Source organism: Pelophylax lessonae, assembly GCF_965119305.1.
Source record: "Pelophylax lessonae genome assembly, chromosome: 6".
Lineage (NCBI taxonomy): Eukaryota > Metazoa > Chordata > Amphibia > Anura > Ranidae > Pelophylax > Pelophylax lessonae.
In genome coordinates, this window is record NC_138773.1 from 167,996,382 (window position 1) to 168,024,090 (window position 27,709).

Here is a 27,709-nt window from a genome sequence, read left to right on the forward strand (position 1 = left end):
AAAAAATATATATATATATATATATATATATATATATATATATATATATCCTCCATCACAGCCATTAGTATTCTTTTATTTTTTTTTTTAATTTTCCGCCTTCCACTCTACAGACCCCTCAGAAATAGAAGCCCCCCCCTCAGTACAGACCCCTCAGCAGTAGAAGCCCACCTTCCCCTCAGTACAGACCCCTCAGTAGTAGTAGCTAGGGATCGACCGATTATCGGCAGGGCCGATATGCACTTTCCCCGATATATCGGAATCGGCCACCAAGGTGACCGATATTGCCAATATTTTGGAAAGTGCTTGTACCAGAGTGATGCCTGCAGCTAGAGGCATCACCCCGGTACCGGCATCCATAGCCGACGGTCGGCTGTCTTGTAATGACAACCGATGTGGCTGAGAAGCCGCTCGGCTTTCATTACAAGGAGCTGGAGGGGACGTCCCCCCTACTGCCGCCTTCCACGGTTCGCCCGGGTCTCCCATCCCACCGGGAGGAATTCTCTCCTTCCAGACCAGAGCTGGGTGACATTTAGGGGATCCTAACGCGCAGGGCAGGAGGCACTTTTCGGAGCTCTAATTTGCTGCTACCTCGATGTAATGCATCTGGGGGATGGGGCTTGGCTGTCACTGTGTCCGGTCCTTTAAATATTGAACGATCTGTACCGACAGGTCTTCCTTGTCATGTCATCTCAGTGATCGGGTTGTGTGTGCCGTGTACAGCCACTATGTTCGATCGGGAGCGAGGCTGGAACCTGTCCTTCGCTGGCTGCGGCTTCCTCGGGGTCTACCATGTCGGGGTGTCCAGCTGCCTGCAGGAGAGAGCGCCCTATCTGATCAACGAGGCCATCAAGATCTATGGGGCGTCTGCCGGGGCTCTCAATGCTGGCACCCTGGTGTTCAGGTGCTGACTTGATGAGTCCTATGCAGAGACCGAGGGGGGGGGGGGGGGCTCCTGTGTACACAGCAGTTCGGCTTCTAGTGGTGCCAGAATGACATCACTTCCGGGTATTCGGCGCCAGATTAAAAAAAAAGACAGCATTCAAAACAGCCAAACATGGCGTTTTTAATGCTTTTAAGTGCAGAGGAGGGGTTTGGAGTCTTTTAGGCCCTCCGATCCCTCCACAAGCGTACCTGTCAAGTGATAAAAAAAAAAAATGTAATGTACAAAAATATCGGCCGATACTGATATTAAATGGCCAAAATGTTGGTATCGGCAACAAGAAAAACGATATTGGTCGATCACCAGTAGAAGCCCCCCTCCCCTCAGTACAGACCCTTCAGTAGTAGAAGTATTTATTACTGATGAGGGACGTGTATCCCTATCTTACCAATATGGGCACAACTGCTTTGGAACAAGATGTAACAGCAGAGAATTCTGAGAGTGTACATGTCAGTTCTTGATTTGCCTGAGGATTTTGCTGTATGGGAGTGTTTCAATTATTCTTCACCGCCTGATATTTTATGACTTTTTGATGGATGTACATTAGCCATTAGTCAACATACAGGGGACATCAATCACTGCTTCCTTTTCCCCCACCAACTTCCAAAAAAAAAAAAAAAAAAAAATATTATATATATATATATCCTCCATCACAGCCATTCGTATTCTTTTAATTTTTTTTTTAAATTTTCTGCCTTCCACTCTACAGACCCCTCAGAAATAGAAGCCCCCCCCCCCCCCCAGTACAGACCTCTCAGTAGTAGAATCCTAGCTTCCCCTCAGTACAGACCTCTCAGTAGTAGAAGCCCCCATCCCCCCAGTACAGACCCCCTCAGTAGTGCAAGACACCCCTTCCCCTCAGTACAGACCCCTTAATAGTAGGACACACCCCTTCCCCTCAGTACAGTCCCCTCAGTAGTAGAAGCCCCCTTCCCCCCCAGTACAGACCCCTCAGTATTAGAAGACACCCCTTCCTCCCCAGTAGCAGAAGCCACTCATTCTCCCCAGTACAGACCCCCTCAGTAGTAGAAGCCCCCCTTCCCCTCAGTACAGACCCCCTCAGTAGTAGAAGCCCCCCTTCCCCTCAGTACAGACCCCTCAGTAGTAGAAGCCCCCCTCCCCCCCAGTACAGACCCCCCCTCCCCCCCAGTACAGACCCCCCCCCCCAGTAGTAGAAGCCCCCCCTCCCCTCAGTACAGACCCTTCAGTAGTAGAAGAATTTGTTTACTGATGAGAGACATGTATCCCTTTCTTACCAATATGAGCACAACTGTTCTGGAACAAGATGTAACAGCAGAGACTTCTGAGAGTGTGCATGTCAGTACTTGATTTGCCTGAGGACTTTGCTTTATGGGAGTGTCTTAATTATTCTTCCCAGCCTGATATTTTAAGACTTTTTGGTGGATATACAGTATGCCAGTTGGTTTATCTGTCCTTTCCATTTTTATTGTGATTGATACAAGAGCAACCGCATCACCTCTAAATCTCCCACATAGCAGCAACAATGGCTCACTGGACTGCTGAAGAGAAAGGTGACATCACTTCCACCTGGGCCACAGTTGACCAGGAAGCCATTAGTGGGTTAGCTATATCCAGGTAATAACACCTAAAGTTGTTAAGTAGGCAAGATCATTTTTTTATTTGCACTCTTAAAGTCATGATTTACAATTTATTTATGCAGCAGTATATGATTCTAATATACAGTATATGCCTTACAGTTAATAATGTAATCTCCACGACTTGTACAAATCAAATTATATTTACGTATTTAGGCAATCGCAAAAAAAAAAAAAAAATGCTCTCTGTGTTTCCATTTTCTCTCTAGCTCAGCCAAAAAAGCCTAACTGTTTTGTGTGTGTGATTCACAAGTTCATTGTGCATCATACAGGCGGTCCTTGGGTTACAAACAAGATAGATGCTGTAGGTTTGTTTATAAGTCAAATTTGTTTGTAAGACAGAACAGGTATGTTTTTTAAGTTTAGCTCCAGCCAAAGAATATTTTTTAGGTTTTTGGATAGCATAGGGAAGGGTTAACATCCCTGTACCATTTGTTTTGCTGTCTGTACCCCTGTTCAGAAGATTTCACCTCACTTTCTGTCTCTGACATTCATCATGTATTTGTCTTAGGTTGTTAGTTATCTATCCCTGGACTCAGAAGTATTTCGCCAATTTTGGAGTTCAGTCAAGCCCTGCTGCCAGTAAAAGTAACACCAAGCTACAAGCTCAAGGCAAGAAATATCTTGCTACCATGGACAAAGCCGTTCACCATCTGGATGATATGAAAAAGCCCCTGGCTGGTATCAGCAAGCAAGGTGCTGATGCGCTCTATGCGGATCGTGAGGGTTTCAAGGTACATATCTAAAGAAATATGGAAATCTGTCAATTTTCTAGAGCTTAAATGTATATTAGATGTCTGCAGTATGCCTGCATTGTAGATGTTTTGTAAAAGAAAACACAGGAAATCACCTTTCGCCTTTTCCCTGGATCAACTGTGGGTATAGGATTGTGTATATGGGATTGTATAGTTGTTTTTTATTTTTTTTGCTTGAACTAGACAGACTTGTGTCTTTTTTCAACCTGACCAACTATGTAACAACAACTGTACTTGGGACTGGTTGTTTGTTTGTTGTGCGATGTTAGCAAACCTCAGACACCCACTGAAAGCAAATAAGTATGTAGCGCCACCCCCATGAGGGCCAGTTGGTACTGCATGTCGTCCTGTGCTACCCTGACCCTGGGAACTTCCAAGCCCATCTGACACGCTAGGTGACATTCTAGGTTCTGACACACTGGGTTCTGACATGGTGTATACCCATTTAAATGAAATGCAGGATTCAACATTGTTTTGTATTAAGTACAGGCATACCCCACTTTTAAGTACACAATGGGACCAGAGCATGTATATAAAACGAAAATGTACTTAAAGTGAAGCAATACCTTTTTTCATTTCTCAATGCATGTAAATACTCTAGCTCCATAGGAAATCTATCTTGGTCAGCTTGACATGGCATTGCTCCCAAACCATGTGACAAGGACACCAAGCTTGGGGAGCATGTTAAGGGGATCCAGGACTATGACATAGTAGATTACCTAGGCAAGCTGGCCAGCCACAAACAGGATATGTTGTAGTCCTGGGTCCCCTCTCGGTGCTCCCTAAGTTTGGTATCCCTGTCACTTATGGTTTGGGAGCAGTGCCATGTCAAGCTGACCAAGATTTCCTATAGACGCCAATGTTAAAAACCGGGAGTAGTGTCATGCCAAGCTGAACAAGCTGTGTCCTTACTCGCGAGTGTACTTAAAGTGAGTGTACTTAAAGCGGGGTATGCCTGTACTCAGTAATCAGCCAAATCCTGGGAAAACACTTGCATACACTCATACAATGAGATAATTAGAATGACTTTAACGGATTGAGCTATTACTACAAGGGTCCGCATACAGTGACTTTAATCCTAATGAGAGATTGAGCTGTATGAGAACCAGTCACACTTCCCTTTAGAGGCAAGAAGAGTAGTAGTCCAAATTTAAGCCTGAGGGTTGTCTTCACTGGCAGCGTTGGAGGTCAGATGTGAACAGGAAATTCTCAGTGTATAACATAGGGTTCAAAAATCAGCAAAAGAATGCTAGGTATGACAAAGTAGTAAATCCCAAATGACAACTCAGTTTATGTTGTCTGCATGAAGTGTCCATATGTTGTATGTTAGAGACAGGCAGGGGAGGGTTTGGGCATAAGCCCCCTTACCAGATCCTGGAGATGGCTGACACTCACACAGGAAGTGATGCAGGGTCTGCCCACCAGTCAGCAGGGAGCTGTATGCGGTTGATCGGTCAGATATGGATTTAGCAATCTGAGCTGTCATCCGCTGGGCTGTCTCTCTTTCTTAAGCCAAGGTCACGGGCAGGGGCATTTGGCACCTGGGGCGGATCCTATATCTGCCCCCCCCCAGACGACGCACCACACATCAACATGTCATCAAGTGACGTTGTGTGTAGGGCCTCCACGCACTGCAGCCTGAAACATGAAAGAGTCCTCCTCCCTCTGCTCCCCCGGTGGCCAGGCCCCTTCTCCTCCCCTGCAAAAATGGCGCCGACTGACCTGAGGCACCAGATGGAAATACATGTAACTGCCAGTGGCGTCACTAGGACTGGTGTCACCTGGTGCAGTAAACCATGGTGTCACTCCCCCCACCAAAAAATTATTTTCCTGTTTTCTGAAAGTGCGTCAAAGATGCAGCATGCCGGACTTTTGGTGCACTTTCAGAAAATGCAGAAAAAAAATGCGCAATCTAATAGAAATCTATAGGACTGCAGCTATAACTGCGGGTAAAATGTAGGAAGACTCCCTTTACATTACATAGCCCTGTACTTGGACCCCTTTATGATACAAAGTCCCCCCCTATGAACCCTTTACATTTATACAGCCCCCCCCCAAGGAATTCTTTACATTATAAAGCCCCCCCTATGGAACCCTTTACATTATCCAGCTCCCCTATAGACCCCTTTACATTCATACAGCCCCCCCCCACCATGGAACCCTTTACATTCATTCAGACCCCCCATGGAACCCTTTACATTATACAGCCCCCCCCCCCCATGGAACCCTTTACATTATACAGCCCCCCCATGGAACCCTTTACATTCATACAGCCCCCCCAAAGAACCAGTTACATTCATACAGCCCCCCCCCCCCATGGAACTCTTTACATTATACAGACCCCCCCATGGAACCCTTTACATTCATTCAGACCCCCCCATGGAACCCTTTACATTTATACCCCCCCCAAAGAACCCTTTACATTCATACAGCCCCCCCTAATGAACCCTTTACATTATACAACCCGCCCCATGGAACCCTTTACAATATACAGACCCCCCCATGGAACCCTTTAGATTATACAGCCCCCCCACCATAGAACAATATACATCATACAGCCTCAACTCCCCCCCCCCATGGAGCCCTTTAGATTTTACAGCCCCCCCCACCATGGAACCCTTTACATTAACCAGCCCCCCATGGAACCCTTTACATTCACACAGCAGCCCCCCCATGGAACCCTTTACATTATACAGCTTCCCCCCCATTAAACTCTTTACATACAGGCCCCCCTCCCCCAAGGCACCAGATGGAAATACATGTAACTGCCAGTGGCGTCACTAGGACTGGTGTCACCTGGTGCAGTAAACCATGGTGTCACTCCCCCCACAAAAAATTATTTTCCTGTTTTCTGAAAGTGCGTCAAAGATGCAGCATGCCGGACTTTTGGTGCACTTTCAGAAAATGCAGAAAAAAAATGCGCAATCTAATAGAAATCTATAGGACTGCAGCTATAACTGCGGGTAAAATGTAGGAAGACTCCCTTTACATTACATAGCCCTGTACTTGGACCCCTTTATGATACAAAGTCCCCCCCTATGAACCCTTTACATTTATACAGCCCCCCCCCAAGGAATTCTTTACATTATAAAGCCCCCCCCCCCATGGAACCCTTTACATTATCCAGCTCCCCTATAGACCCCTTTACATTCATACAGCCCCCCCCCCCACCATGGAACCCTTTACATTCATTCAGACCCCCCCATGGAACCCTTTACATTATACAGCCCCCCCCCCATGGAACCCTTTACATTATACAGCCCCCCCATGGAACCCTTTACATTCATACAGCCCCCCCCAAAGAACCAGTTACATTCATACAGCCCCCCCCCATGGAACTCTTTACATTATACAGACCCCCCCATGGAACCCTTTACATTCATTCAGACCCCCCCATGGAACCCTTTACATTTATACCCCCCCAAAGAACCCTTTACATTCATACAGCCCCCCCTAATGAACCCTTTACATTATACAACCCGCCCCATGGAACCCTTTACAATATACAGACCCCCCTATGGAACCCTTTAGATTATACAGCCCCCCCACCATAAAACAATATACATCATACAGCCTCAACTCCCCCCCCCCCATGGAGCCCTTTAGATTTTACAGCCCCCCCCACCATGGAACCCTTTACATTAACCAGCCCCCCATGGAACCCTTTACATTCACACAGCAGCCCCCCCATGGAACCCTTTACATTATACAGCTTCCCCCCCATTAAACTCTTTACATACAGGCCCCCCTCCCCCAAGGCACCAGATGGAAATACATGTAACTGCCAGTGGCGTCACTAGGACTGGTGTCACCTGGTGCAGTAAACCATGGTGTCACTCCCCCCACAAAAAATTATTTTCCTGTTTTCTGAAAGTGCGTCAAAGATGCAGCATGCCGGACTTTTGGTGCACTTTCAGAAAATGCAGAAAAAAAATGCGCAATCTAATAGAAATCTATAGGACTGCAGCTATAACTGCGGGTAAAATGTAGGAAGACTCCCTTTACATTACATAGCCCTGTACTTGGGCCCCGTTATGATACAAAGCCCCCCCCCCCCTATGAACCCTTTACATTTATACAGCCCCCCCCCAAGGAATTCTTTACATTATAAAGCCCCCCCCCCCATGGAACCCTTTACATTATCCAGCTCCCCTATAGACCCCTTTACATTCATACAGCCCCCCCCCCACCATGGAACCCTTTACATTCATTCAGACCCCCCCATGGAACCCTTTACATTATACAGCCCCCCCCCATGGAACCCTTTACATTATACAGCCCCCCCCCCAAAGAACCCTTTACATTCATACAGCCCCCCCCCCAAAGAACCCATTACATTCATACAGCCCCCCCCCCCCATGGAACTCTTTACATTATACAGACCCCCCATGGAACCCTTTACATTCATTCAGACCCCCCCCATGGAACCCTTTACATTTATACCCCCCCCCCCAAAAAAAACCCTTTACATTCATACAGCCCCCCCTAATGAACCCTTTACATTATACAACCCACCCCATGGAACCCTTTACAATATACAGACCCCCCCCCCCATGGAACCCTTTAGATTATACAGCCCCCCCACCATAGAACAATATACATCATACAGCCTCAACTCCCCCCCCCATGGAGCCCTTTAGATTTTACAGCCCCCCCCCCCCACCATGGAACCCTTTACATTAACCAGCCCCCCATGGAACCCTTTACATTCACACAGCAGCCCCCCCATGGAACCCTTTACATTATACAGCTTCCCCCCCATTAAACTCTTTACATACAGGCCCCACTCCCCCAAGGAACCATTTACATTTTACACCATCACCCCTCCCCACACCCATGGAACTCTTTACATTATACAGCCCCCCTCCCCCCCATGGAACCCTTTACATTATCCAGCTCCCCTATGGACCCCTTTACATTCATACAGCCCCCCCATGAAACCCTTTACATTCATACAGCCCCCCATGGCACCCTTTACATTCTACAGCCCCCCCCCATGGATCCCTTTATACAGCCCCACCCCCCATGGAACCCTTTACATTCATGCAGCCCACCCATGGAACCCTTTACATTCATACAGCCCCCCCAAGGAACCCCTTACATTCATACAGCCCCCCCCCCCCCATGGAACCCTTTACATTCATACAGCCCCCCCAAGGAACCCCTTACATTCATACAGCCCCCCCCCCATGGAACCCTTTACATTCATACAGACCCCCCCCCCATGGATCCCTTTAGATTCATACAGGCCCCCCCCATGAACTCTTTACATTATACAACCCCCCCCATGGAACCCTTTACATTATACAGCCCCCCCCACCATGGAACCTTTTACAATATACAGACCCTCTCACAGGGAACCCTTTACAATATACAGAACCCCCTTCCCCCATGGAACCCTTTAGATTATACAGCCCCACCACCAAAGAACCATTTACATTATACAGCCTCACCCCCCCCCCCCCCCATGGAGCCCTTTAGATTATACAGCCCCCCCCCCCACCATGGAACCCTTTACAATATACAGCCCCTCTCCCAGGGATCCCTTTACAATATACAGACCCCCCCCATGGAACCCTTTAGATTATACAGCCACCCACCAAAGAACCATTTACATTATACAGCCCCCCCATAGAACCATTTACATTAACCAGCCCCCCCCACCCCTCATGGAACCCTTTACATTCATACAGCCCCCCCCCCCCCAATGGATCCCTTTACATTTTCCAGCCCTCCCCATGGAACCCTTTACATTCATACAGCCACCCCCCCCATGGAACCCTTTACATTCATACAGCCCCCCCCATGGAACCCTCTACATTCATACAGCCCCCCCATGGAACCCTTTACATTATACAGCCCCCCTACCATGGAACCCTTTACATTATACAGCCCACCATGGAACCCTTTACATTCATCCCCCCCCCATGGAACCCTTTACATTTATACAGCACCCCCATGGAACCCTTTACATTCATACAGACCCCCCCATGGAACCCTTTACATTATACAACCCCCTCATGGAATCCTTTCCATTATACAGCCCCCCCCCACCCACTATGGAACCCTATAAATTCATACAGCCCCCCATGGAACCCTTTACATTCATACAGCCCCCCCTAACCATGGAACCCTTTACATTATACAGCCCCCCATGGAACCCCCTTACATTCATACAGGTCCCCCCCCCATGGAACCCTTTACATTATACAACCCCCTCATGGAACGCTTTCCATTATATAGCCCCCCCCCCCCACTATGGAACCCTTTACAATATACAGCCCCTCTCCCATGGAACCCTTTACAGTATACAGAACCCCCCCCTGAAACCCTTTAGATTATAAAGCTCCCCTACCAAAGAACCATTTGTATTATACTGCCTCAGCCCCCCTCCCATGGAACCCTTTACAATATACAGAACCCCCCCCCCCCCATGGAACCCTTTAGATTTTACAGCCCCCCACCAAAGAACAATTTACATTATACAGGCCCCCTCCCCCAAGGAACCATTTACATTTTACACCCTCACCCCCCCACCCATGGAACTCTTTATATTATACAGCCCCCCCTCCCCCCTCCCCCCCCATGGAACCCTTTACATTATCCAGCTCCCCCATGGAACCCTTTACATTCATACAGCCCCCCCCATGGCACCCTTTATGTTCTACAGCCCCCCCATGGAATCCTTTACATTATACAGCCCCCCCAAGGAACCCATTACATTCATACAGCCCCCCCCATGGAACCCTTTACATTCATACAGACCCCCCCATGGATCCCTTTACATTCATACAGCCCCCCCCAATGAACCCTTGCATTATACAACCCCCCCATGGAACCCTTTAGATTATAAAGCCCCCCCCCCACCATGGAACCCTTTACAATATACAGCCCCTCTCCCAGGGAACCCTTTACAATATACAGGACCCCCCTCCCCCATGGAACCCTTTAGATTATAAAGCCCCCCCCCACCAAAGAACCATTTACATTATACAGCCCCCCATGGAACCCTTTACATTAAACAGCCCCCCCCCATGGAACCCTTTACATTCATACAGCCCCCCCAATGGAACCCTTTACATTATCCAGCCCCCCCCAATGGAACCCTTTACATTCATACAGCCACCCCCCCCCCCCCCATGGAACCCTTTACGTTATACAGCCCCCCATGTAAGTCTTTACATTATACAGCCCCCCCTTGGAACCATTTACATTCATACTGCCCCCCCCCCATGGATCCCTCTACATTCATACAGTCCCCCATGGAACCCTTTACATTATACAGCAGCCCCCCCCCCCCACCATGGAACCCTTTACATTATACAGCCCACCATGGAACCCTTTACATTCATAGTTACATAGTTAGTGAGGTTGAAAAAATACATCAGTCCATCCAGTTCAACCTATGATGTGTGTGTGTGTGTTTGCTTTTAACCTTACATTGTATACCCCTGTATGTTGTGGTCTTTAAGTTGCCCATCTAATAGTTTTTTGAAACTATCAATGCTTCCTGCTGATATGACTGCTTGCGGAAGAGAATTCCACATCCTTACTGCTCTTACAGTGAAGAACCCCCTGCGGATTTTAAGGTTAAACCACCTTTCCTCTAGTTTTAGTGAGTGGCCACGTGTCTTATTGTATTCCCTTTCTCTGAATAGGTTTTTCCATATGCTAGGGTTGCCAGTACAATATTTGTACATTGATATCATATCCCCCCTCAATCGTCTCTTCTCCAGAGAGAATAGGTTCAGTGCTTGTAGTCTTTCCTCATAGCTGATGTCCTCCATTCCCCTAATTATTTTTGTTGCTCTTCTCTGGACTCTCTCCAGTTCCAGCACATCCTTCCTGAGGACCGGTGCCCAGAACTGGACAGCATACTCTAGATGAGGCCGGACCAGAGTCTTGTAGAGTGGGAGAATAATCTCTTTATTTCTTGAGTGAATCCCCTTTTTTATACATCCCAGTATTCTGGTGGCTTTGCTTGCAGTGGCTTGGCATTGCATACCACTGCCAAGCCTGTTGTCTACCAGTACCCCCAGGTCCTTTTCCATCCTAGAATCACCCAAAGGTTCCCCCCTAGTGAGTAGCTTGCTTTCTGGTTTCTGGCACCCAAGTGCATTACTTTACATTTTTCAACATTAAACCTCATCTGCCATGTAGTTGCCCACCCCATTATTTTGTTCAGGTCCGCTTGTAAGGTTTCCACATCCTGCCCAGAAGATATTGGCATGCTTAGTTTAGTATCATCCGCAAATACTGAGATTTTACTCGATATCCCCTCCTCTAGATCATTTATGAATAAATTAAACAGGATTGGCCCCAGGACAGAACCCTGGGGGACCCCGCTTTCCACACCCGCCCAATCTGAGTACTCCCCATTAATCATCACCCTTTGCAACCTCCCCTGGAGCTATATCCACCCCCCCCCCCCATGGAACCCTTTACATTTATACAGCCCCCCCATGGAACCCTTTACATTCATACAGACCCCCCCATGGAACACTTTACATTATACAACCCCCTCATGGAACCCTTTACATTATACATCCCCCCCCCACTATGGAACCCTATACAATATACAGCCCCTCTCCCAGGGAACCCTTTACAATATACAGAACCCCCCCATGGAACCTTTTAGATTATACAGCCCCCCACCAAAGAATCATTTACATTTATACAGCCCCCCCATGGAACCCTTTACATTTATACAGCCCCCCCTATGGAACCCTTTACATTCATACAGCCCCCCCCCCCATGGAACCCTTTACACTCATACAGCCCCCCCCCCCCATGGAACCCTTTACATTATACAGCCCCCCCATGGAACCCTATACATTCATACAGCCCCTCTCCCATGGAACCCTTTACAGTATACAGAACCCCCCCATGAAACCCTTTATATTATAAAGCTCCCCTACCAAAGAACCATTTGTATTATACTGCCTCAGCCCCCCTCCCATTGAACCCTTTACAATATACAGAACCCCCCCCCCCCCATGAACCCTTTAGATTTTACAGCCCCCCACCAAAGAACAATTTACATTATACAGGCCCCCTCCCCCAAGGAACCATTTACATTTTACACCCTCACCCCCCCCCCCCACCCATGGAACTCTTTATATTATACAGCCCCCCCTCCCCCCCATGGAACCCTTTACATTATCCAGCTCCCCCATGGAACCCTTTACATTCATACAGCCCCCCCATGGCACCCTTTATGTTCTACAGCCCCCCCATGGAATCCTTTACATTATACAGCCCCCCCAAGGAACCCATTACATTCATACAGCCCCCCCCCCATGGAACCCTTTACATTCATACAGACCCCCCCCCATGGATCCCTTTACATTCATACAGCCACCCCCCCCCATTGAACCCTTACATTATACAACCCCCCCATGGAATCCTTTAGATTATAAAGCCCCCCCCCCACCATGGAACCCTTTACAATATACAGCCCCACTCCCAGGGAACCCTTTACAATATACAGGACCCCCCTCCCCCATGGAACCCTTTAAATTATACAGCCCCCCCCATGGAACCCTTTACATTCATACAGCCCCCCCAATGGAACCCTTTACATTATCCAGCCCCCCCCCCCAATGGAACCCTTTACATTCATACAGCCACCCCCCCCCCATTGAACCCTTTACGTTATACAGCCCCCCATGTAAGTCTTTACATTATACAGCCCCCCCTTGGAACCATTTACATTCATACTGCCCCCCCATGGATCCCTCTACATTCATACAGTCCCCCATGGAACCCTTTACATTATACAGCACCCCCCCCCCCACCATGGAACCCTTTACATTATACAGCCCACCATGGAACCCTTTAAATTCATAGTTACATAGTTAGTGAGGTTGAAAAAATACATCAGTCCATCCAGTTCAACCTATGATGTGTGTGTGTGTGTTTGCTGTTAACCTTACATTGTATACCCCTGTATGTTGTGGTCTTTAAGTTGCCCATCTAATAGTTTTTTTAAAACTATCAATGCTCCCTGCTGATACGACTGCTTGCGGAAGAGAATTCCACATCCTTACTGCTCTTACAGTGAAGAACCCCCTGCGTATTTTAAGGTTAAACCACCTTTCCTCTAGTTTTAGTGAGTGGCCACGTGTCTTATTGTATTCCCTTTCTCTGAATAGGTTTTTCCATATGCTAGGGTTGCCAGTACAATATTTGTACATTGATATCATATCCCCCCTCAATCGTCTCTTCTCCAGAGAGAATAGGTTCAGTGCTTGTAGTCTTTCCTCATAGCTGATGTCCTCCATTCCCCTAATTATTTTTGTTGCTCTTCTCTGGACTCTCTCCAGTTCCAGCACATCCTTCCTGAGGACCGGTGCCCAGAACTGGACAGCATACTCCAGATGTGGCCGGACCAGAGTCTTGTAGAGTGGGAGAATAATCTCTTTATTTCTTGAGTGAATCCCCTTTTTTATACATCCCAGTATTCTGGTGGCTTTGCTTGCAGCGGCTTGGCATTGCATACCACTGCCAAGCCTGTTGTCTACCAGTGCCCCCAGGTCCTTTTCCATCCTAGAATCACCCAAAGGTTCCCCCCCTAGTGAGTAGCTTGCTTTCTGGTTTCTGGCACCCAAGTGCATTACTTTACATTTTTCAACATTAAACCACATCTGCCATGTAGTTGCCCACCCCATTATTTTGTTCAGGTCCGCTTGTAAGGTTTCCACATCCTGCCCAGAAGATATTGGCATGCTTAGTTTAGTATCATCCGCAAATACTGAGATTTTACTCGATATCCCCTCCTCTAGATCATTTATGAATAAATTTAACAGGATTGGCCCCAGGAAAGAACCCTGGGGGACCCCGCTTTCCACACCCGCCCAATCTGAGTACTCCCCATTAATCATCACCCTTTGCAACCTCCCCTGGAGCTATATACACCCCCCCCCATGGAACCCTTTACATTTATACAGCCCCCCCATGGAACCCTTTACATTCATACAGACCCCCCCATGGAACACTTTACATTATACAACCCCCTCATGGAACCCTTTACATTATACATCCCCCCCCACTATGGAACCCTATACAATATACAGCCCCTCTCCCAGGGAACCCTTTACAATATACAGAACCCCCCCATGGAACCTTTTAGATTATACAGTCCCCCACCAAAGAATCATTTACATTTATACAGCCCCCCCATGGAACCCTTTACATTTATACAGCCCCCCCCTATGGAACCCTTTACATTCATACAGCCCCCCCCCCCATGGAACCCTTTACACTCATACAGCCCCCCCCCATGGAACCCTTTACATTATACAGCCCCCCCATGGAACCCTATACATTCATACAGCCCCCCCCATGAAACCCTTTACATTCATACAGCCCCCCCTAACCATGGAACCCTTTACATTATACAGCCCCCCCCCCCTTGGAACCCCCTTACATTCATACAGGTCCCCCCATAGAACCCTTTACATTATACAGCCCCCCATGGAACCCTTTACATTCATACAAGCTCCCCCCCCCCCATGGAACCCTTTACATTATACAGCCCCCCCCCCACCATGGAACCCTTTACAATATACAGCCACTCTCCCAGGGAGCCCTTTACAATATACAGAAGACCCCCCCCCCCCCCATGGAACCCTTTACATTATACAGCCCCCCATGGAACCCTTTACATTCATACAGCCCCCCCATAGACCCCTTTACATTCATACAGCCCCCATGGGACCCTTTACATTATACAGCCCCCCCCCCCATGGAACCCTCTACATTCATACAGCTCCCCCATGGAACTCTTTACATTATACAGGCCCCCCCCTCCACCATGGAACCCTTTACATTAAACAGCCCCCCCAAGCAACCCTTTACATTTATACAGCCCCCCCCATGGAACCCTTTACATTATACAGCTGCCCCCCTTCCACCATGGAACCCTTTACAATATACAGCCCCTCTCCCAGGGAACCCTTTACAATATACAGCCCGTCTCCCAGGGAACCCTTTACAATATACAGAAACCCCCCCCCCATGGCACCCTTTAGATTATACAGCCCCCCCCCACCCAAAGAACCATTTACATTATACAGCCTCACCCCCCCCCCATGGAACCCTTTACTTTATACAGCTCCCCCATGGAACCCTTTACATTCATACAGCCCCCCCATGGAACCCTTTACATTCATACAGCCCTCCATGGAACCATTTACATTATACAACCCCCCCCATGGAACCCTTTACATTATACAACCCCCCCCACCACAGAACCTTTTACATTATACAACCCCCCCGCCATCACGGAACCCTTTACAATATACAGAACCCCCCCATGGAACCCTTTAATATACAGCCCCCCACCAAAGAACCATTTACATTATGCAGCCTCACCCCCCCCATGGAACCCTTTACATTATACAACCCCCCCACCACGAAACCTTTTACATTATACAACCCCCACCACGGAACCCTTTACAATATACAAAACCCCCCACCAAAGAACCATTTACATTATACAGCCTCACCCCCCCATGGATGGAAACCTTTACATTCATACAGCCCCCCCCCCATGGAACCCAGGGCCGGGACAAGGGGTGGGCAGGAGGGACGGTTGCCCTGGGCGCAATGGTTTGTTGCAGGGATGGGGGGCTGTCTTGACCCTAACCCTAAGGGAAGGGGGGCACAGTTTGGCATCCTTGCCCTGGGCGCTGGATGAACTTGTCCCGGCACTGATGGAACCCTATTCATACAGGCCCCCCCCCCATGGAACCCTTTACATTATACAGCCCCCCACTATGGAACCCTTTACAATATACAGCCCCTCTCCCAGGGAACCCTTTTACAATATACAGAACCCCCCCATGGAACCCTTTTGATTATACAGCCCCCCCACCAAGAACCATTTACATTATACAGTCTCACTCCCCCCCCCCCCCACCCAATGGAACCCTTTAGATTATACAGACCCCCCTCCCCCAAGGAACCATTTACATTACACAGCCCCAACCCCCCCCCCCCCAAGGAACAATTTACATTACACAGCAAAAGCACATCCCAACCTTACTTTTTAATAGGAGAGCGGAGCAGCAGGCAGTGAGTCTAAAGCAGAACGGGACAGGGAGAATCATCAGCCCTGAATAAACAGTGGGAACTGCGGAAGTTAACTTTGCTAGTTAACATTAGGTGATTGGTTGCTAGGGGCCCTAACAACCAATCACCTGCTGTTATCAAAGTTAACTTCCGCAGTTCCCACTGTTTATTCAGGGCTGATGATTCTCCCTGTCCTGTTCTGCTTTAGACTCACTGCCTCCTGCTCCGCTCTCCTGTGTCAGTGAGCGGCGTAGGCAGTCCGGTGGCCGGCCCTGGGTGCCACCCTGGTGCTCCCTGGCACCCGGGGCGGACCACCCCTCCTCCCACCCCCCTGTTAGTACTCCACTGGTCACAGGGGTTCTTCAGCACAGCAATGCATGGCAAGTCCTCTTGGGCAGGAACAGCGTGGCTCCTGGCACCACAGCAGGCCGCATATCCCACAGCTGGGTGTTGGGGCCGGTGCTCACTTGATTGATCCAAGGAAGAAGAGAGCATTGGCCTGCTGGGAGGACCATTTTATAGCTTCTCCCATAATTCTCCCATGGAGAGGGTGGCTTGTTGCGAAATGTAGTCTACAAAGAATTCAGCAATTCAGTAATGGCTGCGCAGAGGACTACATTTCCCACAACAGTCTCCTCTGTGCTCAGAAATGTGATGCAGATGATCTGAGTCCAGCACTAGGGGGAAACAGGAATAGCATGCAAAGGTGAAGATTAAGTCTACTACATTCATATTACAGTAGTCCACTCCCAAATACAAGTATTTTATATTGAGTACAACTGGGGAGACATTTAACAGCTGACTGTAATCAGAGTTGTATAAAGTACTCGAAACCCATACTTGAGTAAAAGTACAAGTGCTCGATCAAAAAGTGACTTGAGTAGAAGTGGAAGTGCTTGATCAAAAAGTGACTTGAGTAGAAGTACTAAAGTATTCAACATTTTTTGTACTTAAGTATTGCAAGTAGTTTTTTTTAAAAATTTTGCTACTCAAGTACCAAAAGTAAGAGTACAAGTACTGTGTTATGTAGTTATTAAAGAAAGAAGTCAAAAGTTTGAACATCATATTGTTTTTTATTTTTTAAATGCAGCTTTTATTTATACATATAGTAGCATTTATTTTAGTATGCGCTGATAATACACATGTTTTGAGCTTCATGAAACCTGGCATCTACTGTTCTGGCAGTGGTAATTTTTATAATAGTAACGAGTAACTATGCAGCACAAAAAAAATATCGGAGTAGAAGTATTGGAATCATCGAAAAAATATAGTGAAGTAAAAGTGGAAGTAGGAGAAAAAAGTTATACTCTAGGAAAGTACAGATACCGCCTTTCGGTACTTAAGTACAGTAGTGAAGTAGTTCTACTTAGTTACTATACATCTCTGCTCCCACCACCATGCTTGACTGTAGACAAGACACACTTGTGTTTTTACTCTTCACCTAGTTACCACGACACACGCTTGACACCATCTGAACCAAATAAGTTTATCTTGGTCTGATCAGACCACAGGACATGGTTCCAGTAATTCATGTCCTTAGTCTGCTTGTCTTCAGCAAACTGTTTGTGGGCTTTCTTGTGCATCATCTTTAGAAGAGGCTTCCTTCTGGGATGACAGCCATGCAGACCAATTTGATGCAGTGTGCTGCAAATGGTCTGAGCACCGACAGGCTGACCCCCCACCCCTTCAACCTCTGCAGCAATGCTGACAGCACTCATACGTCTATTTCCCAAAAACAACCTCTGGATATGATGCTGAGCATGTGCACTCAACTTCTTTGGTCGACCACGGCGGGGCCTGTTCTGATTTGAACCTGTCCTGTTAAACCGCTGTATGGTCTTGGCCACGGTGCTGCAGCTCAGTTTCAGGGCCTTGGCAATCTTCTTATAGCCTAGGCCATCTTTATGTGGAGCAACATTTTTATTTTTCAGATCCTCAGAGAGTTCTTTGCCATGTGGTGCCATGTTAAACTTCCAGTGACCAGTATGAGAGAGTGAGAGCAAAAACACCAAATTTAACACACCTGCTCCCCATTCACACTTGAGACCTTGTAACACTAATGAGTCACATGGCACCTGAGAGGGAAAATGGATAATTGGGCCCAATTTAGACATTTTCACTTAGAGTGTACTCACTTTTGTTGCCATTGGTTTAGACATTAATGGCTGTGTGTTATTTTGAGGTGACAGCAAATTTACACTGTTATACAAGCTGTACACTCACTATGTTACATTGTAGCAAAGTGTAATTTCTTCAGTGTTGTCATATGAAAAGATATAATAAAATATTTACAAAAATGTGAGGGGTGTACTCACTTTTGTGAGATACTGTATATATGATTATAAATGACCCTTGCAAAATTCTGCTAGTGAATGGGAATAAAAATCAATCTCATGCAGAATGTTTTTCTATATATAACACCAGCCACGTCAACCCCTTCATGACCAGGGGCATTGAAGTCTAGATACTCAGAATAAAGCACCTTCAAAATCCCTCTAGTAACTTGTCAAAAATTCTATCATTAATTTGCATTTCTTAACTTTTTTTTGTTTTGTTTAGACAAATAAGTGCCTGTTTGTTTTTGTTTATATGCCTATAAACAGGAATTGTTGGGTTAATCAAATTTTTTAGTTTTATTTTTTACACTATAATGAGAACATAGAGTTAGATTTACCACTTGCCGACCGCCGCAAGTACATTTACTGCGGCGGTCAGCCCCGTGCAGGCAAAGCGTCGTAGTACTTCGTCGCTCGCTCCCGCCGCTCTGGGGCGCGCTCCTGCTGATAACCTGATTGGGTTCAGAACCGATCAGTCATCAGGTCCAGGCTAATGATTTTTGGCCTGGACCTGTTGATTTGTCCGGCCCAATCAGATTCTGATCTGTGCCTGTGTAATGTAAACACAGGCACAGAAAAGACCCGCTCTCCCCTCCCATGATCCTTTTTGGATTCATTGAGAGGATGAATCCAAAGCACACCCACACACACTTAGATAGGCACATTTAACCCCCGATTGCCCCCCCAGTTAACCCCTACACCCCCTGTCACAACACTGTATACAGTATATAGCATTTTCCTATATACCCGTATAAGTGTGACTTGTGACCAGGTTTAGTGCTTGCGGCCGTTCCTTTTACACTTAGGATACCCGCCACCCCCCCCCCCCCCAATAAAGATTTAACCCCTGATCACCCCCAGTTAACCCCTTTCCCCCTGTCACATTGCACACTAATACACACGTAATATAGTGTTTTACTGTATTTTGCATTAGTGTGATTGTGACTTGAGTTAGCGCTAGCGAGTCAGTTTCAGTCCCAAGGAGGTTAAGGGTCCCCGCCACCCCCCAAATAAAGATTTAACCCCCTGATGCCCCCCTGATCACCCCTACACCCCCTGTCACAACACACACTGTATACAGTATATAACATTTTCCTATATACCCGTATAAGTGTGACTTGTGACCAGGTTTAGCACTTGCCGCCATTCCTTTTATACTTAGGATACCCGCCACCCCCCATAAAGATTTAACCCCCTGATCCCCCCCTGATCACCCCCAGTTAACTGCTTCCCCCCTGTCACATTGCACACTAATACACACGTAATATAGTGTTTTACTGTATTTTGTATTAGTGTGATTGTGACTTGAGTTAGCGCTAGCGAGTCAGTTTCTGTCCCAAGGAGGTTTAGGGTCCCCGCCACCCCCCCAATAAAGATTTAACCCCCTGATGCCCCCCCGATCACCCCTACACCCCCTGTCACAACACACACTGTATACAGTAGAAAACATTTTCCTATATACCCTTATAAGTGTGACTTGTGACCAGGTTTAGCACTTGCCGCCATTCCTTTTATACTTAGGATACCCGCCACCCCCCTAAAGATTTAACCCCCTGATGTCCCCCTGATCACCCCCAGTTAACCGCTTCCCCCTGTCACATTGCACACTAATACACACGTAATATAGTGTTTTACTGTATTTTGTATTAGTGTGATTGTGACTTGAGTTAGCGCTAGCGAATCAGTTTCTGTCGCAAGGAGGTTTAGGGTCCCCGCCACCCCCCCAATACAAATTTAACCCCCTGATGCCCCCCCTGATCACCCCTACACCCCCTGTCACAACACACACTGTATACAGTATAAAACATTTTCCTATATACCCGTATAAGTGTGACTTGTGACCAGGTTTAGCACTTGCCGCCATTCCTTTTATACTTAGGATACCCGCCACCCCCCCATAAAGATTTAACCCCCTGATCACCCCCAGATAACCGCTTCCCCCTGTCACATTGCACACTAATACACACGTAATATAGTGTTTTACTGTATTTTGTATTAGTGTGATTGTGACTTGAGTTAGCGCTAGCGAGTTAGTTTCTGTCCCAAGGAGGTTTAGGGTCCCTGCCACCCCCCAATAAATATTTAACCCCATGATCACCCCCAGTTAACCCCTAAACCCCCTGTCACAACACACACTGCATACAATATATAGCCGTTTCCTATATACCTGTAGCAGTGTGACTTGTGGCCAGGTTTAGTGCTTGCGGCCATTCCTTTTAGGTTTAGGGTCCCCGCCACCCTCCCCTGATCCCCCCGATCACCCCCAGTTAACCCCTTCCCCCTGTCACATTGCACACTATACACACATAATATAGTGGTTTACTGTATTTTTGTATTAGTGTGATTGTGATTTGAGGTTAGCGCTAGCAAATTATTTTCTGTCCCAAGTAGGTTTAGAGCAGATCCCCGGCGCATAGTTAGAAATAACCCCTTGATTACCCCACACACACACACATACACTTCCATTACTAGTATAGTGTTTGAACAGATCAATATCTTATCTGATCAGAACTATACTAGCGTCCCCATAGTTTAGGGTTCCCAAAACGCGGTGTTTGCACGATCAGCACTGATTCCTGCCAGCACCTGCGTTTAACCCCTCCGCCCAGCCAACCGCACCCAGGCAAGTGTAGTAATCGATAGATTACTGTCACTTACAAAAAACACACAAAACCGCTGTGTTAGCAGAGTCAGGCCTGATCCCTGCTAGCATTAGCAGTTTTTTTTGGTAGCGGTTTAAATAGTCCTTGACAACCAGGTGCTTTTTTTACCTGTGAGTCACACTACTGTACCAGTAAATTTAGTTACTAAAATGACCAAACGTTGGTACAGTAGTGCAGAGGCTTACAGTATACTGACCATGTCAGATGAGAGCGATGGGGAAGCCTCACTGGCAGAATCGGGGTCAGTATACGAACCTGAACAGAGCAGCGGCTCCCTGACAGATAGCTCCGATGATGGATGGGTCCCTGTTAGAATCAGGCGTACCCGACCCCATTCTGGAGTTGCTGAGGTGCAGAAATCGCAGGGTGCTCATATGGTGCAGAGTGTCGGTACTAGTGCCGCTCATCCTTCTGGTGGCCTGGCAAGCGCCAGCGGCCTAGTACACCCTGGACCTTGTACAACCAGCACTGCAGTACTGCAGTAACACTTGGTGACGTGGCGAGTCCCATAAGTGCAGTTGAAGCTGGTGCAGTGGCTAGCATGAGTAGTGGCCCGCAGACACCACGTATTCGAAGACAGGCGCATAGAGCCCATAGTGCCCTCCTTGATGCGCTGGCATATCCCAATTGGCAACCCACTGATGCTACAGCGCCAGTACTTCCCCCATTTACTGCCCAACCTGGAATCCACGTGGAATCTTTTCAGATCTATTGTGGATCAAACAAATTTATACGCACGCCAATTCATTGCCGCCAACCCAAATTCGCCCCTTGCCAGACCATTCGGCTGGAAATCTGTAACGATTTCCGATTTTAAAACCTTTCTGGGCCTTTCCCTCAACATGGGCATAACCAAAAAGAGTGAATTGCGGATATATTGGTCCACTAGCCCAATTCACCATATGCGCGTGTACTCCATGTCCAGGGCGAGATACAAGCAAATTCTGCGATTTATGCATTTCAACGACAATGAAATCTGTCGTCCTCGGGGAGACTCTGAATATGATCGGCTCCACAAAATTCAGCCCCTCATAGACCACTTCAATCAGCGGTTTGCAGCCTTGTTTACCCCCGAAAAAGTTGTCTGCGTTGACGGGTCCCTGATTAAGTTTACTGGCCGCCTTGCTATGAAACAGTACCTCCCCAGCAAGCGTGCCAGATACGGGGTCAAGCTGTATAAGCTCTGTGACAGGGCCACAGGCTATACAGTTCGTTTCCGGGTCTATGAGGGAAAAGATAGCACTGTGGAGCCCCCCAACTGCCCAGACTACATAGGGAGCAGCGGCAAGATAGTTTGGGACTTGGTGTCACCCTTATCCGAAAAGGGGTACCATTTGTACGTGGACAACTTTTACACAAGAGTGCCACTATTTAGTCACCTGCTCGAACTACAAATTGGCGCATGTGGCACCATGCAACCTAATTGCTGGGGCTTCCCCCAACGGCTTGTAAATTCCCGTCTTAGTCGGGGGGAGAGAGCCTGCTTGAAAACGGACAGATTGCTTGCAGTGAAGTGGAGGGATACACGGGATGTTTTCGTTCTGTCCTCCATTCACCCAGACACGAGGATCCAAATTCCTACAGCAACTACTGTTTATTTATTCCAATTGGCTATGCTGAACGCCTTTGTCCTATACAGGGCGTCAGGACGAACTGGATCCTTCCTAGAATTCCAGGAAGCGATCATCAATGCCTACCTGTACCCAGGAGGTGTTCCTATCCAACTTCCCCTTTCTAGATGCAGTGAGCCGGCTGCATGAGAGGCATTTTCCACATGTCCTCCCGCGTACCCCTACCCAAAGATACCCCCAAAGAAGATGTCGTTTCTGTCGCAGGCGCGGATTTAGGCGTGACAGCCGCTATTATTGTCCCAGATGTCCTGACCAACCTGGTCTCTGCATCGGGGAATGCTTTGAGCGCTACCACACACAAGTAGTGTATTAGTGTAGGGTACAGCACGACATAGTGTAGGGCACACAAACACAGGGTCTCGAAAGATGTTCGATGGCTATCAACATTTTTGAGAGACCCAAGCTGGAAAATTGCAGTTCACAGAAAAAATAAAAAAATAAATTAAAAAGCCAAAAACAGTTGTCGTGTCAGTTATTTTTATGTTCTTCTACTCTTCCTACTGTACTTTTACTGTACTTTGTTTGTTTTTCATTCTTTTGTTAACCTGTTTCTCTTGCAGGTACCCGTCAGCTGCCACACTGATTTTATATATTCTGACACAAACAGCATTTGCACTCAGCATATATGGATACCTCTGATGGCAGCAGCTGTGGTAGGCTGATTTCACCACTGCAGTTAAAATACCTTTAGGTATACATGGTATATTGTCATGTATACAAACCTTAAAATCAGTGGGAGGCTGTTTGGGTGGTTAATTGTGTGTAATACTACACAATATTCCTGTGCTGATTTCTGTTAGGTTCTCATTTTTTTTCATTCAGCCCACAGGCTGCATGGAAAAAAAAAAACCTACACTATATGCCAAACAAGTAACAGCAATGTACTGGTACCTTGCTGGACTTTGAGTGGTTATACCAGGATGATGCCTGCAGATTTAGGCATCACCTTGGTATCGTTTTTTACAGCCAGCGGTCGGCTTACATGTAAAAGCAATCCTAGTGGATAATTGGCCGCTAGATTGCTTTTACATGCAGTGGGAGGGGACTCAACCCCCCCCCTTCCGCCACCTTCTGCCGCCTTCCGTGTTTTTTCTCAGGCTCTCCTGTCCCACTGGTTAACCCGAGAGTGCAGCCGGTGGTTCAATTATCTGACCATAGAGCTGATTGGAGATGAGAATGGCTCCAATCCTCTCTATGGCCTAAGATACCGGAAGCTACGAGCATTTCATGACTTCTGTTTCGCCAGAAATAAACATCGCCATTGGGAAATTGGGAAAGCATCTTATCACACCAATTTTGGTGTGCTCAGATGCATTAAGGTCAGAGGAGAGATCTAGAGTCTAAAAGACCCCAATTTTTTTTAAAAAAGAGTACCTGTCACTACAGATTGCTATCATAGGGGATATTTAAATTCACTGTGATAACAATAAAAATGATTAAAAAAAAAAATGAAAGGAAAGGTGTCAAAATAACAAAAAAAAGCAAAATAAATAAAAAAAAATCAAGCCCCCCCTGTCCCCCCGTGCTTGTGCGCAAAGGCGCACGCAAGCGTTGGTCTAGTGTCATATGTAAACCGCAATTTCAGCATGCATGTTGGGTATCGCCGCGAACGCCAGGTCAAGGGCAGTAATTCTTGCAGTAGACCTCCTTTGTTAGTCTAAAGTGGTAACCTGTAAAGACTTTTAAAGGCTTTTAAAAATGTACGTAATTTGTTCCCGCTGCACGGGCGTGCGCAAATTTTAAAGCATGTCCTGTTTGGTATCTATGTACTCAGCATAAGATCATCTTCTACATTTTACCAAACAATTTGGAATTATATAGTGTATTTGTGCATTAAATTAAAAAAAAATGTATTTTTTTCACAGAAATTGCATTTGGAAAATCTGTGCGCAAATACCGTGTGACAAAAAAATTTGCAACATCCACCATTTTGTTCTATAGGGCCTCTGCTTTAAAGAAATATATAATGTTTGGGGTTCAAAGTAATTTTCTAGTAAAAAGAAAAATATGTATTTTTTTCATGTAAACACAAAGTCACAGAAAAGGCTTGGTTTTCAAGTGGTTAGAAGAGTGGGTGATGTGTGGCTAAGATTGAGCATAAACTGCAGGGACAGTTTAAACCCCCCCCCCCCCCCCATGACCCCTTTTTGAAAAGTAGACACCCAAAGCTATTTGCTGAGAGGCATATTGAGTCCATGGAGTATTTTATATTTTGCCCTGAGTTTCGGGAAGGTGACAATTTGTTTTGTTTTTTAACACAAAGTTGTCACTAAATGATATATTGCTCACACATGCCATGGGTATATGTGAAATGACACCCCATTACATTCTGCTGCTTCTCCTGAGTACAGAGATACCACATGTGTGAGACTTTTTGGGAGCCTAGCTGTGTACGGGACCCCGAAATTTAATAAATCAATAACCACTTTCAGGCTTTCCAAGGGTGTAAATTGTTGATTCATTCTACATATACCCATGGCATGTGTGAGCAATATATCATTTAGTGACAACTTTGTGTAAAAAAACAAAAAAAAAAAGAAATAATATATTTCCCGTTACTTGTGGCAAAATATAAAATATTCCATGGACTCGCCATGCCTCTCGGCAAATAGCTTGGGGTGTCTACTTTGCAAAATGGGATAATTTAGGGGGGTTTTGTGCTATCTTGAAATTTTAGGGCCTCCGAAACTGTGACAGGTAGTGTGGAGGTGAAATGCACAATTTACGCCATTAGAAAACCTGAAAGTGGTGATTGCTTTTCGGGGTCCTGTACACAGCTAGGCTCCCAAAAAGTCTCACACATGGGGTATCCCTGTACTCAGGAGAAGCAGCAGAATGTATTTTGGGGTGCAATTCTACCTATACCCATGGCATGTGTGAGCAATTTATATTTTAGTGACAACTTTGAGTTAAAAAAAAAATGTAATATTCCCGAAACTTGTGGCAAAATATAAAATGTTCCATGGACTCACCATGCCTCTCAGCAAATATCTTGGGGTGTCTATGTGACGGTACTCGCCGTCACTGAGACTGAAAAAAAACTATGTGACAGATAAATTGATGGTTTGGACTGCTCAGTTGATCAGACTTGTGACAGATGCATGTCATCAGCTCAAACACCTGTCTTCCATGGATTGTAAATCATGTTGATTTGATCATCTATTGTTTACTGTGGGTTCTCAGTATTTACACTATAATATGTGTATTTGTATCTGTTTTACTTTTGGTGCCGGCAGTCTGGGCTTCCAGGCTGACTTAAGTACGCTGAGCTAATTAGCATGTGAATGATAACCTTGTCTAGATGGGATTAGCCATGAGTCAGCTGTACCTCGTTATCTATTCATTATGTGATGCTTTTATGTAAATATTCAGGCCATTGTTCATGTAGTGACTGTCATGCTTCTCAAGTGTATAAAAGTCTACTGCTTGTTTTAATAAATGAGCTAGTTGCTTTCAGAGACATACAAGCTAAGTTCAGGCTAGTTTTTGTATGGGGGGCGGCTGGAATATCTCTATATGTCCAGACTGGAGGAAGCCGTATACTGACGGAAGACCACAAGCACGGTGTGGGTCGACGGTTCCGTCACATTGGTGGCAAGCGGTGGGATGCTTCCTGCAGTCTAGAACATCCAAACCTCCACCGGGATCCAAGGTCCGGGGAGCAGAAGAGGAGAGGTACAGATATCAGCCGCCATGGAAGAGGAATTCGGAAGGAGGTTGCGAGAGATGCGGATACAGCACAGGGGACCGGTGTCAGAGAAGGTCCTGCTGGGATGGCACGATTCAATCCGATTGGAACTCTGGGAGGAAGCGCTAGCCTGTGAGCAGCGACACCAGGGAAAAATCCTCCCCTCCTTCCAGGAAAGGTACTGGTCACAGTACGAAGTGCGAATGGTGTTTTTGGGGAGACTACCGCACAAGGAATGGAAAGCTGAGTTAAGCAGGCTGGTCCAGGTGGAGATGCGGTTGGATGAGAGCTATAGAGCCCTCCGCTGGTATGTAACCCAAGTGTGCCCATGGACAGCAGATGGCAGCCCAACAGAAGGCTTTTGCTACGGCGGCCTGGGGCTGTTATTAGAGAGGCTGTCTGAGGACCCTGACTTTGGGAGCGATTTGGAGTGGCGTTTGGAGGAAATCTTAGAATACAGAGAACAGATGCTGAATGTCTTGGATGTGCACTGGGTACTGGAAGATTTGGAATTTCTAGCAAATCAGGAATGGGAGCTGGAGATCGCCTACAGACAGCTGCTAGACTCTGCTCAGTGCCAGGCCTGGGCTCCCCTTGCCTGGGAATACCCAGAAGTACCAGCTGACAGTCCAGAAATCCTGACTGAAGAGTCGGCAATGTGGCACAGTAATAGTGTGCTTTGCTCACCTGCACCCACGGCTTTGGATGCGGAGGTCTTATGGCGGATGCAGCAAGTGCTGACTCACCTGGACGAACGTGTTTCTGCACAGGATGAGCTTGGATGGAGGAATGCATCTGTTCAGCCGCTGGATAAAGGTATGGGAGAAGAGGAAGCCATCTTCATTCCCAAACCACGGATTACAAATTTAATGGACTTTCCATTGGAAGATGATTTGGATTATAAATCACCTACAAAAGTGTTGGCACTGGGCCCAAGTGCCACCAGTCCATGTCCTGGACTTTTAGCAATTCCAGACACTGGAGATTTATTAGACTTTTCTGC

General features: G+C 46.9%; 1 protein-coding gene across 1 annotated transcript in view; it reads left to right on the plus strand.

Moving 5' to 3' along the window:
• The first annotated feature begins 2,385 nt into the window (after window positions 1-2,385).
• Window positions 2,386-27,709, plus strand: part of LOC309558903 (hemoglobin subunit beta-3-like) — a 32,395-nt gene continuing 7,071 nt past the window's right edge. Inside the window, exons 1-2 of the mRNA XM_082261999.1 lie at window positions 2,386-2,539; window positions 3,071-3,293. Of these exons, the coding sequence (XP_082118125.1) occupies window positions 2,448-2,539; window positions 3,071-3,293 (315 nt within the window). The 5' untranslated portion in view covers window positions 2,386-2,447. The remainder of the gene's footprint in view (window positions 2,540-3,070; window positions 3,294-27,709) is intronic.